This window comes from Danio aesculapii, chromosome 23, assembly GCF_903798145.1.
Source record: "Danio aesculapii chromosome 23, fDanAes4.1, whole genome shotgun sequence".
Lineage (NCBI taxonomy): Eukaryota > Metazoa > Chordata > Actinopteri > Cypriniformes > Danionidae > Danio > Danio aesculapii.
In genome coordinates, this window is record NC_079457.1 from 38,515,380 (window position 1) to 38,529,196 (window position 13,817).

General features: G+C 39.7%; 1 protein-coding gene across 1 annotated transcript; it reads left to right on the forward strand.

Moving 5' to 3' along the window:
* Positions 1–309: 309 nt before the first annotated feature.
* On the forward strand, positions 310–3,891 carry LOC130217623 (transcription factor Sox-18-like). Its single transcript, XM_056449764.1, has 2 exons — positions 310–927; positions 2,089–3,891. The coding sequence occupies exons 1-2, from the start codon at positions 543–545 to the stop codon at positions 3,006–3,008; spliced, it is 1,305 nt and encodes a 434-aa protein (XP_056305739.1). The 5' UTR covers positions 310–542; the 3' UTR covers positions 3,009–3,891.
* The last annotated feature ends 9,926 nt before the right edge of the window (positions 3,892–13,817 follow it).

A 13,817-nucleotide genomic window follows, 5' to 3' on the forward strand; every position in this document is an offset into this window, starting at 1 on the left:
ACACTCAAGTGCGCAGCTTTCTTTGTGGTCCCGACCCCCCCAACACAAACAGGTTTTATGTGTGTGCGCGCGGGAGTGTGTTATGATTTAGTGTATATGTGCCCTATATGAGTGTGTGTACAGCAGGCCTAAAACAATGGCCCTCTCAGATTACATCTCTCTGTCTGTGGAGGCTGTGAAGGGGGGCAGGAGAACACCCACTGGTTCCCCGTCCCGCCTCTCCTGTCCAGTCCGTCCCTCTGATTGGCTCAGGCCACGTATATATTTACAGCATGGGTTCATCAAAACTCACTACAACTTTCAAAGACTGGGAGTCTGGGAGCCAGGAGTTACAAAACACATCTGTGGGATTTTATACTTCTAAAACATCCAAAACAAAGCCTTTTTGTAGCTCTTTCTTTCTTTTTATGATTGGTTTTTGTTTAGTTACTGACTGACCAGTTTAAAGTTACAGGTTCAAAAAAGTAGCATACAAACGTGCTGGTGTTAATTTCCTTTACTCAAAGACAACAGCTTGCTTTAATCGTGTTGGTCTTGCTGGAATGAATATATCTGAGTCTAGTTGCTGTCAAGAGGCCAGTTCTCAGCCCAGCCAGGTTGCGGAGCACGGGACATGGGGTGCCTCCTCTAGCACTCCGGGGCCTGAGCGGGGACATGGTTTTGACCGCAGTCGGACCACAGAGCTGGCACCGGTGCCTGGGTCTGGAACACGGACTGGATCCCGAACAGCAGCAGAGGCAAGGACGGGAAGCCCGGACTCTACCCGCCCTGGAGCTTTGACCCTGGGCTCCAGCGAGGGGAAATCAGGGGGGGAGTCGAGGATCAGGAGGCCCATGAACGCCTTTATGGTGTGGGCAAAAGATGAGCGCAAGCGACTGGCCATCCAGAACCCAGACCTGCACAATGCTGTGCTCAGTAAAATGCTGGGTAAGACACTCACTATTCCATCATGGGGGTTAAAATGGGGTCATTCTAGTAGGTCGGCGGGGGTCACAGACGTGGCATATTCACAAATGGGTGGTTGGGAAAAGCATATATTATTTTGTTTGAGCTGCTAAAATAAATATGTCCATGAATATTAAACCACTTTAAAATAATTTAAGGTAAAGTAATTTAAAGTAAAATAAGGTTTATAGAGGAATAACTGTACTTCTGTTTATTTTTTTTGTTTGTTTTAGATATTCCTGCTAAAAACTGATATTAAATTGGGTCAAGAAAACATGATCATATTAACGTTAATATTTAAATTTTTGTAGAAGGTACATAGCATAAACTTTATTGTAAATATAATAGTATTTGTTATTGTCATATATATTTTTTTTATTTAATGTAAAAGCAATTATAATAGTAGAAGTAAGAAATAGTAATAGTAATCATGTCCTAATTTGTATCCTGCTACTTTCTCTACCATCAAGCTTGTTTGTCATTTAATCAAACTATTAAATATTATAATCATGTATAGAGTACGTTTACATACCCCAGTTTATTATCATTATCATAATATTATGTAAACCAAACTTAGTATGCAACTCTGATTTGTAGATGAGCAAACCAGCCTCGGGCGCACATGAAATGGAAGTCATTTGAAAAGTTTGTGAATCTTGCACAATATTTGCATTTGGCAGTTTTTCAGGGAGACATTTTGATGTCCTTTATTTTTTTGTTGTTAAATATAACAAGGCTGTGGCAGACACACAAGCTGCCGATTGTCTGCAACCATTGACCCATTAATAATACAACCCGACCCCTGTGTGCCGAGCACCAGTTACATGTAATGATTCGTTCATGTCAAACACGTTTGTCAGCGATTGCCTTACGTGCATCTGTTTTCACCAAAAGCAAACATAATAAATGTGACAGCTCATTTAAAAATCATTTGTGCATGATTATATTTGTATATTTATTCCAGAGAACTAAATTAAATACATTTTAAAACTAACCCAAAGAATATGACTCAGTGCTCTGGCACTAGATTGCATTTAGATGATGTTGTCCTGATAAAAATCATATTTATAAACTACTAAAGCAAAACCAGTGGACACAAAAAGTAGCCCAAATGCAATGACACTGATTGGATGCTGTTTTTAGGTCAGTCCTGGAAGGCTCTGAGCACACTCGACAAGCGTCCGTTTGTGGAAGAAGCCGAGCGGCTCCGCTTGCAGCACCTCCAGGATCACCCCAACTACAAATACCGTCCTCGGAGGAAAAAACAGCCCAAGAAGATGAAGCGAGTAGAGCCAGGTCTGCTTCTCCAAGGCTTGGCCCATGGGGTCGCAGGAGGACCAGGAAATGCGTACTCGCCTCACCGTCATGCCCATCATCTGCTGCCTCCTCTGGGACACTTCCGAGACCTCCACCCCTCTGGAGCTCCGGAGCTGGAGAGTTTCGGCCTGCCGACGCCAGAAATGTCCCCGCTAGATGTGCTCGAGGAGGGAAGCGGGGATTCAGTGTTTTTCCCCCCTCACATGCAGGAAGATGTGGGTCTGTCTTCATGGATAAACTACCACCAGCATCCAAATCATCAACCCGGCCACCACCCTCACCACAACTCCCATAACCTCCAGCATTCCCACCCACACCTCAACCAGAAGTCTCCACTAGCCTGCCTCCCGCTTCAGGAGAAATGCCTGGTTGTGGAGTCCCCCAATCCTGGCGGTCTCTACCCCAACATGAGCCTCCCGGAGTCCTCCAAAGCAGGTTATTACGGTCAGATATACGGGAGCAGTCAACCTCAACCCGCCTTCACTTCTCATCTAGGCCAGCTGTCTCCTCCACCAGAGACCTCAGCTGTGGCTCAGGTCGCTCCCCCTTCCTTGGACGCTGTGGACCAACTGGGACCTTCAGCCGAGTTCTGGGGCGAGGTGGACAGGATTGAGTTTGACCAATACCTGAGTGCAAGCAGGACTCGATTGAGCAGAAGCGCCCCTTGCGAGGAGAGCAGCGCTTTGATATCAGCCCTGTCCGACGCCAGCAGCGCCGTCTATTACAGCGCCTGCATTACAGGATAAAACTGCTTCTGCTATGCATCTCCAGAAGTCTGGTGCACATATGGAGTCTCAGATCTGTTTGATTTATTCGAGTTACCTTCTTCAGGGAATCGTCACGCCCCGGTTTCACGAATCACTGGAGGTTACTGGACTCTATGCACAGTTCTCACAGTATAGACTTCACTAAATTGCATTTCACAGTATGACTAGTCATTTCTGGTCTTGATAACCTGTACTTTCTGAGACTGTGGTCGAATTTAACCGATCATTTTGCTGACTCCATCCAGCTACTGTATGCTTACGGTCTCAAATGAGGGTACTGGGACGTGGAAGTCAAGAATGTGAATATTTTTTTGCAATATACATATATATATATTTGTCTTTTACTTGCTTTTTACATGGTTTATTTCTATTTTTATAGACTTTTTTATATGAAAATATGTTTTGCACTGGGTATGTGAAAACCACTCAAGACTCTTTTATACTGCACTTAATCTCTTTAAAATACACAAGTTCTTAAGTATTTTGATCTATTGGCGACTAATTTATATTACATTCTTTGTGGCTGAATATGTTTGAATTGGGCATTTCATGTGGACATGAAGTTTTGTAATCCTCTTAGCACTTGAGGAACTTGTTGAGTTGGTAATAACTCTCCCCCTTTTGGTAATAATTATCTTCAAATAAAAAGAGTTTGCAATAAAAAATGTCTCAGCGCTATTAAATCAAAGCAATTAAATTGAAAACACACAATTGTACATAGTATTTCACTAACACACTTTCCCACACCACAGAGTGCATGTGCTTTTCTAGATGTCTTTTTTTCTTTCTTCCTAAAACAGTCAAAAAATGTATATGATAAAATGTATCCATGCCTATTTTGCCAAATAAAGTTGTCACGAAATATTGGGTACTTGTCAAAATCATTACACTCGCATTAGACACATATTTTGCTTGATTTATGGTAAAATGGTGCTGTGGCTGCGATTGTTGTTGTCTTTTGAGAGAAACAGAGAGCAGAGCAGGGCCGCAATGTTTAAGTTGTAATCCAGTCTTGTCTCTCTGATTCCCTCCTCCAAGATTTTTGATCAGCCACAAAATGAGTTTGGCTCTTTAAGCTATTTTTTCCCCTAAAACCACGGACAAAAAGAAAACAGTTTCGACTGAGGAGAACAAAACTGAAACTGTCTTCTCTTATGTCTTCATACAAAAAAGGCAGCTCTGAGATTAAAGAAATGCTCCCTCGTGTTGATTCATTCAATACCAGGGAACAAAAAGATTGATATATAAGAGTGCGTTTCAAGAGGGGAACGCAGTCTTTCCAAAGCATTTACATCTCAGGCTGGATGCCTAGTGAGTGTGCGTGTTATTCTTTACATCAAATGATACACGTTTCTTGTGTTCTTTTCCTCGATATCACGCTGACTAAATTCGGATGTCTGTTGAATGACACACCGCAGATTCTCCTGCCAAGACGTTAAGTGGGCTCACTTAAGTCCAGGTCAGCTGCCGTGGGGTAAAGTTTCATCCCGCCAATTAATTAGCCATAAAATTAGCAGGAATGTCAAAACAGAGGAAGATCCTGGGGAAACTGTGGATGTTGGGATAGCTGTTGGAGAATATCTGCCAGCGTGTGCTGCAGGGGGAAGGATGTTAAAGGGAAGAGGAGCTTTTTTTCACCCCTGACCGACTCCCTAAATGGAAAGAACAACACTGACCGATCATGCAGGTCCAGTAATTCTGAAGTCCGATGTGCAGGTCAGCAGAACGACGTGTATTTTGAGCTGTAAGCTGTTTTGTGTGTGACAGAAAGAGCGCTAGAAAGGCTAAGCTTGTGGTTGTCGGCGCTATTTCGCCATTTCGTTCACAGTTTACGCTTTATTGCCCATCTGTGGCTTCATGAACTCATGAACAGAGTTTTCACGACATGCTCCCCTGCTGATTTTCTCCCTCTCTCTCTCTCTTTTTTACTTTGGAAGGATGAATAATGAAAAGTCAGCATTACAGGCTTCAGGAATCTTAAATTTGAAACAATGTTTCCACTTGGGCTAATGTATTTCTTAATTCTTTGTATCTTATAATCAGTTGACTAACCAATCAATGGATTCCAATGAAATGAGTTTGAGCCTAAAAATAACGAAGTTCAAAGCATTTTCATTGCCTATGCTACATTTTTGCTACAATTTTTTTTTTTACTCAGTTTCCAGACCTTTATTCTGGTATATCAGGAAAAACTGCATTTAAGGGGATAGTTCACCCACAAAATGTAATCAAACACAAAAAAACACAATGTTTTTTGTAAAAAAACAGATGGACAACACTTTCTTCTGCGGATGAATATTGAAGTCATGTCATTTCATTATATAATTTTTTTTTTGGGGGGGGGGGGGGGGGGTAATCTTGAGTCCTTGTGTTCTCACTTTATGTCATCATTAACCATCAAAGTACAATACTCAAGAACACATGAATGGAGGGCACATGTGAAAGTGCCTGGATGGGTTCTAGATACAGAGGAAGCACTTAATGTAGATTTATTGATTGCTGATTCCTCTGATGACACATTAAAAACACTGTTGCAAAATAAAGTAAGCTTTTATTTTCAGAAATTGAGAAATCGTCAGAATATTCTGATATTTTGATTTATTAAACAAACAAACAAACAATTAATTTTGATCAAATGTAAAATGAATGAATAAACACCTTTATATAAGTTTAATATTAATTATGTGAAAATAGGATGGAAATAAGGGTTCATTTATTTATGCCAAAGACAACAAAAATTAAGCTGTTCTTTCCATTCTTGGCCGCTGGCATCTTGTGCTGATTACTTCATTTAGTAGCCTGAGTTTTTAGTTGTCTATATGTATTTGTTCTTTAATGTTAAATTAAAAAAAAAAAATCAAAAGAAGGAAAAATCTGATTTTAGTATGTTATTATGTAAACAAATTCATAGTTTTGCTTTTGGTGTTAACAAATTTAAAATTTAGTCACAGTCTAGACCCTTTCAGTACAACTATATGAAGAATTTAAAAGATTGGCTTATTGACTAGAGACTTGTTAGTTTATGTTTTATTTATTGTTCTAACATTTTCATATTGAATGTATTGTTTTGGCTCATTAAACGAATAAAAAATAAATATAAAAGACTTATTTTGAAAAAGAACCTAATTTAGATAGAGATCAGAATTGTGCCAGTGGCAACCACCCTAGCAACACCCTAACAACGATTCAGAACACGCTAGCAACCACATGAACAATGCAGGCCAGGCTCATGATTTCGTACCCCTATATACATTTCTGGAGAGAGCAAAAAAAGTCCCAGGAGCTATTTTTTTCTGCAGTCACGAATCCGCCAGTGGCCGCTGTGTACGCTTTTTCAGATCTCAAATTTTTCTCACGACTGCCATTCATGCTAGGAATGGGCGATACCACAATTTTTTAATGTGATACGATACCGATACATTTAGTTAAATTTTTTACGATACCGATACTGATATCGATACCACTTGTTATTTAAAATGTTAATGTAATTTTTCAAAATTATTTTAATTAAAAAAAATCATTACATGTAAACATATATACTGTGATGTGTGTGTGTGTGTGTGTGTGTGTGTGTGTGATATATACTGTACATGCACACACATCCATATTGTATGTACATGTATATAGTGTATCTACACACTGCACAGATAAACACACACTTCTATTTATTCTTATTCACCTAATGGTAACGAGAAAGAAAGCTGATTTATTATTCTGATTTTATTATTTGATTTATTTTTATTTGAATTTAATTATTATTATTATAATAATAGCTGTGTTCACTATGTTTATATATATATATATATATATATATATATATATATATATATATATATATATATATATATATTTATATATATATATATATATATATTTATATATATATATATATATATATATATATATATATATATATATATATATATATATATATATATATATATATATATATATAAATATATTGTGTATGTGTGTTCTTTTTAATGTAAACTTTTTAAATGCTTTGGCAAAACATTTGTAACATTTGTCATGCCAATAAAGCAATTATTGAATTGAATTTAGAAAGAGACGGAAGAGAAGAGAAGAGAGAGAGAGGGGGGGGGGGGGGGTTGTCTCCTTTAAAACTCTCCTATAATGTCTTTTGTCAGACACAGTGAGACTGAGCAGAGGAACACTGGGCAGCTTGCTTTTGTTCCGCTTCTTTATAAGTTTCAGGGTGTGCTGTCTGTAAGTGTTTATAAAAGCTGCATGTATAGTTGCTGTGCACGACTTTCTTATCACAAATATTGCTCGTGCAATGCTTTTTCAGCTGATGAGCACCACAACACGTTGCGTTACCTCTCTACCATCGTGTCATTCCGTAATGCAGAAGTGTGCGACTTGCGTGTGATGAGTACGTAAGTTATCTGAAAGGCACATGATCGCTCACGTCACGTTCCGCCACAGATTGATTGGTGTAGCGTCTTATATACAAAGCGTCACTGACAATCCAGTACACAGCACTAAAACATTTAGTTATGCAGAAATTATTAAAACATAGTTAAAATATCAATACCTAAAAAAATATCGATACAAAATTAGAAGTTTCTGAGTGTTGACATATCAATACTCGAGCATCGATATGCACATCCCTAATTCGCGACTGCTGTTCTCACATAAATCCACCAGAGGCCGCTATTGACTGACTGACTGACTGACTGACTAACCCAGTGGTTCTCAAACTGGGGGGGTCGCAGAATAATTTCAAGGGGTCGCGAGAGTGATTTAAAAATTGTGTAATTTTCAGTGATTATAATAAATATTTTTCAATATTAAAGCTGATCAATGAAAGCTAATATTTTCAGATTTTTAAAAAGATATTACTTATTCATAAAGTATTTAAGAACAGGAACAGTTTAAAACTTGTCATGTCAACTTGCCGCAGTAAACAAAGCCTTCAACGGCTTGCCCCGCCTTCACGCTCTTCTTATTGGCCCACTGCTACAAGAACTGAACACGAATGATTGGTTAAAATCACCTGTCAGTCACTCAGTCAACGCCTCCTGTCTTCAGATGACAGGAGCTACAACCGCAAAAATGTAAAGCTCTGAAGATGAGAATGAAAGCAACACTGACAGATTTTGTCTTAGAAACACCTAAAGCTCCAAATAATGGCACATCTGATTACTGATCATGTGGTGAATGTTAATCCACCATCTACATTTTTCGAAGAGTGGATAAAAGACTTCCATTGGCTTCAAGTCCGCTATAAAAATAACTAAAGCATTCACTGTAAAGTCTGTGGGATGGAATTTTCAGGTAACTGTTTGCCACATCTGCACATTTTAAGCACGAGAGGTACTGTTTAATCCTTCATTTAATCGCCAGATGCTGTCAGCCATACAAGTGGCAGCTATATGTAAAATTTAATACCACGTACACCATCGCAAAAGGGCTTCCACCGAAAAAGATTAAACTAATATTGCAGCTAATGAAAAGACCGGTATTGCTATTAAAATGATGTATGCAAATAATAAGGTATGTCAAAAGCATCTGTGCAATATCAGACACCAGGCGTGAGAACACAGCACAGTTATCGTTAACAGATTCATTAATGAATTCATGTCAAACGTGCAGTGCAGGGCCAGTGAGCGGTCCGTCCGTGATATCTTTTGGTCACTCAATTATGTTATAAAAATGTATGTTCTTGTGATAACGGGATTTCATTGAGATATATTTTCCTCACGCATGTATATATATTTTTTGCCTGTTAGTTTTGATTAGTGTTGATTTCAAATGCAATAAATCTGTTTATAAAACTTGTAGTAACATAGCGATAAATGGTGGTGCGCCTACATTTTTAAAGTTAGGAGCACCAGTACTACCAAGCAAAAATGTTAATTTTGAGCCCTGTAATGTATAGTAAATATAGTTAAAATATTGTGAACAGCTTTAAAAAAACTATTTTTATTGTTTGTATATGCTTTGGTAGTGGGGGGTCGCGAGTTCTTGATGATCTTACATTGGGGGTCGCTGGTTTAAAAGTTTGAGAACCACTGGCCTAACCGACCAATCTCCCCACCCTCCCCCTTCCCTAAACCCAACCAATAGTGTTTAAAAAGCACTGATTGACCCGCCCACTCCCTTCCCTGAACCATACCACAGTGTTTTAAAAAGCTATTAGAAAAAGAAAAGCCCTTACGGCAGCCCGGTTTTTACAATGTTTTCAGATTTGACCACATTCTCACCCTGTTATTAACTTCTTTATTTCATTTTTTTTTGCTTTTTTTTTTGTCTTATCTGCTTTCGGGAACGTTTTTCACCGGACTCGAACTACGTTGTTGTGGTCAACACCCCTCTGCATCGTACTGTTTACCGGACAAACTGTTAACAGCGGAAAAGCCATCCACATAGAGGTAAGCGATCAGCTGGTAGCGTTCATTTTAAATACGGAATGCAGCCAAGCGTAACTCTGGCTGCATAATTCGCGATCTCCAGAAACGTATATACGTAGGGCTACGTTTTCAGAATGATCCTATGTTGAAACAGTGCCCTGGTAACCATTTCAAGCACGGTAACATCAAGTTTTGCATGACAAACCATTCAATTTTTCCTCATATTATGAAAAACTCACTGTCAAAAATGCTGAGTTCCACACAGTTCCTTCATGTTGTCCCAAAACAAATCGATTAAGCTAACCTAATGGCTTTTAACAAATTGAAGAAGATTGAACATAAAACAATCAAGTTGTCGCAAAAACAACAACAAAAGAATGGCGTTGATTCAGCTCATTTTTTAATAAGAGAGGTTTTTTTTTTTTTTTGCTCTCAATACACACTGTTCACACACATAACATTTCTTTGTGCCTCAGTGTGTTTTATGCATTTGCGCGTGTAGGAGTGTTACTGATTTCATGTGTCAGTAAGAAAGAAGGAGAAAAGATCTTGACCTTTGTAAGTGTTTTATTATTGCAGCTGAAGTGTGCACGTGAGCGCGTGTGTGTATGTGTGTTTCTTCACACACTTGCTTCAGCTTTTCCATCAGGCGGGCCGAAGTACGGACTCTCCCCAAAACCCCGTCCAGCAAACCTACGGCATGATGTCATCTGTGTATTTTCTGTTTCTTCTTCTTAACAGGAAGTGTGGCCCCTACTATACCCTTACTCTTCCTCTGCTGGACAGGAAGTAGCTCTGCCTCCTCTTCCTGTGTAAGAAGCAGGACGCGGCGCATATGTGTGAGTGGACAAACATGCATGTACCCGTAAATGCGTAGAGGAACCACGTATCTATTACGGGACACACTGGGCCTGTTTACACCTGACAGATGTGTGATGTAATATTTTTTTCTAAAATGTGTCTTGGATAGATAACAAGACAAGGGAGGGAGGAGGAGGGGGCTTCGATTTTATGATTTATTTTTTTTTGTAATGTCTGTCAGCCATTTTTATGATGATTTACTACAGATGTCCACTAAAATGTCATTGTTTAGTGTACTAAACAGAATATAATACACTAGAAAAGTAAAGTTTGTAGACAAACTTTATGGTGGCTTGTGAAAGCATAGTCTAAAAGTAGTTTAAAAGTTTAAAGAATTGGAGTTATCTTTCATTCATTCATTTTCTTTTCGGCTTAGTCCCTTTATTAATCAGGGGTCTTCTTTGGATTGAACCGCCAACTTATCCAGCTCATGTTTTACGCAGCGGATTCCCTTCCAGCTGAAACCCATCTCTGGTAAACATCTATACACACTCATTCACACACATACACTATGGGCAATTTAGCTTACCCAATTCACCTGTACCGCATGTCTTTGGACAGTGGGGGAAACCGAAGCACTCGGAGGAAATCCACACGAACACGAGGAGAATATGCAAACTCCACAGAGAAATGCCAACTGACCCCGCCGGGGCTCGAACCAGAGACCATCTTGCTGTGAGGTGAGTGTGCTACCCACTGCGCCATAAGTAGGTTGCTAAGGTGTTGCTAAGGTGTTCTGAGTGGTAGCTAGGCGGTTGCTATGGTGTTCAAAGTGGTTGCTAAGGTGTTAAAAGGGTTTTTTGAGTGGTTGCTAGGTGGTTGCTAAGCTGTTGCTAGGTGGTTGCTAGGGTGTTCTGAGTGGTTGCTAAGCAGTTGCTAGGAAGTTGCTAGGGTGTTTTGAGTGGTTGCTAGGTGGTTGCTAAGGTGCTGCTAGGTGGTAGCTATGGTGTTCTAGGTGCTTGCTAAGGTGTTGCTAAGTGATGTTCTGAGTGGTTTCTAGGTTGTTGCTAAGGTGTTGCTAGGCAGTTGCTAGGGTGTTCTGAGTGGCTGCTAAGGTGCTGCTTGGTTGTTGCTAAGGTGTTGTTAGGTTGTTCTGTGAAAAGCTCAACATTTCTGGATATTTAAGAGATGTCATCAGTAATTTGAAAAATTGAACAAAAATACAATTTTACCCAAGCACATAATCACAAATCTAGAGAATTTTCGAATTAGTGAAGAATTAATAACATTAAAAAGAAACAATTAACTTCTTAAAACAAAAATTAAATAAATAAACATTACCTCATATAATAATAATATGAAAATTATAATAATTGTTATTGGTAACATCACTCATTTTGTCATTAAATTGTAATGCAGCATTAAAATGATATCTAAAAATGAAGCTTAATAAAACTGCATGGACTCTTTCAAAACAAAGTAGCTCTTGCAGCCTAGTACTGCATGCACAATAACTAGACCCTAATTCTAAACTAAACCTAACCTTAACCCAACTAGGTTGTCTGTTTTTTAAATATTTCACACATGCTGTTTAACATAGAGACATTTTTTTCCACAAATTTTAAGCATAATAGTTTTAATAACAAATTTGATAATAAATAGATTCTTTTGTCTTTGCCAGGATGACAGTATGTAATATTTTTGTAGTTATTGTGCAATATACTAGAATTCAGCTTAAAGAAATTTATTTTTTAATTTATTTTCTTTAAAAACTATTATGGGAAATATTGTGAAAATTTTCTTACTCTGTTAAACGTCACTGGAAATATTTAACAAAAGAATAAACCTCTCTCGCTATATCCCTGGATGTGATTGTTCCCAGGTTTAACTGGAGTCAGTTGTAGGTCAGTCTAGAGTTCAGAGGAAAAGCCCAACATTACAGTCACTCTCATTTACTTCTGCCTCTTTTACACAATAACATCTTGAGATTATTAAGAGCGGCTATATTTGACATTATAGTAGATGAAATGTTGCATTGAATTAATGCAACTTGATCCCAGTGAGTAGGTGTTTTTAAATGAAATATTCTTTTTCCCCCAGAAACAGTGCTGGAAAACACAAAACTGCTGCTCTTCCTGTGTCCAGTCTTTATTGTTGAACGTAAGTCTTCTCTGACTTTCCCTTTCCTGAACTGTCTGTGTAATTTATGAGCGTGGCTGTGCACAGGCCTAGTGGTTTGGTGGCCTTGGGTTTGTGCGACCAGTGGGTTGTGGGTTCAAACCCCGGACAGGACGGTAACTGTGACCCAACTGAGTGGACACATGCAATTTCTTCTCTCGCTGTTCCAGTTTAAACCGCCTGCTGAAGACTTCAACTCTGTAAAAAACAGATTTACGTTTTTTTTTATTTTCATATTAATAATGTGATATATATATATATATATATATATATATATATATATATATATATATATATATATATATATATATATTACACACAAAGTTGAAAGTAACAAAAATGGCTGAATGGAGCATACACTAACCTACATATTATTCAGTTACAAGATGGCAACAAACAAAGTATTTCCCCTATTCCTGTGTCCAGTCCTATGTGTGTTGTGACAGAAGAGCCAACCATACCACCACTGGAGATTCCAGATTGGGTGCCGGCGCCTGAGCTTCCCAAGCGGCCGCCGTTGTCTGGTCGCCCACCAGAATTCCCCGAAAGGCGGGTGCCAGATCCTCCAAAATTCCTCGATGACAGCTGCCTGATCCTGATCCCCACATTGCAAAAGCTAAATCTTCCGGAATTCCTTGAGTGGCAGGTGGCAAAGTCTCCAGAGTTCCACAAACAACCAGTGCCATCTCCAGAGTTCCCTGAATGGCCAGTGCCATCTCCAGAGTCCCCCGAATGGCCAGTACCATCTCCAGAGTTCCATGAACAGCCAGTGCCATCCACAGAGTTCCCCGAACGACTGGAGCCATCCTCAGAGTTTCCTGAATGGCTGGAGCCATGCCCAGAGTTCTGTGAATGGCCGAAACCATCCCCAGAGTTCCCCCGAAAGGCCGGAGCCATTATCTGGGTTTGCCAAACAGCTGGAGCTGACCCGAGAGTTCCCTGAACGGCTGGGGCCACCTCTTGAGTTCCCCAAATGGCCAGAGCCGTCTCTTGAGTTCCACCTTGAGTTTCCCTAAAGGCCAAAGCCATCTCTTGAGTTCCGCCTTGAGTTCCCCTAATGGTTGAAGCCATCTCTTGAGTTCCCAAATGGCTGGAGCTGTCTTATGAGTTCCCCAAACGGCCAGAGCTGTCTCTTGAGTTCCCCTAACGGCCGGAGCCATCTCTTGAGTTCCGCCTTGAGTTCCCCTAATGGCTGAAGCCATCTCTTGAGTTCCACCTTGAGTTTCCCTAACGGCCAAAGCCGTCTCTTGAGTCCCGCCTTGAGTTCTCCTAATGGCTGCAGCTGTCTCTTGAGTTCCCCAAACGGCTGGAGCCGTCTCTTGAGTTCCCCAAAGGGCCAGAGCTGTCTCTTGAGTTCCCCTAGCAGCCGGAGCCATCTTTTGTGTTCCCCAAATGGCCTGAGCTATCCTTTGTGTACCCCATAGAACTAATATGG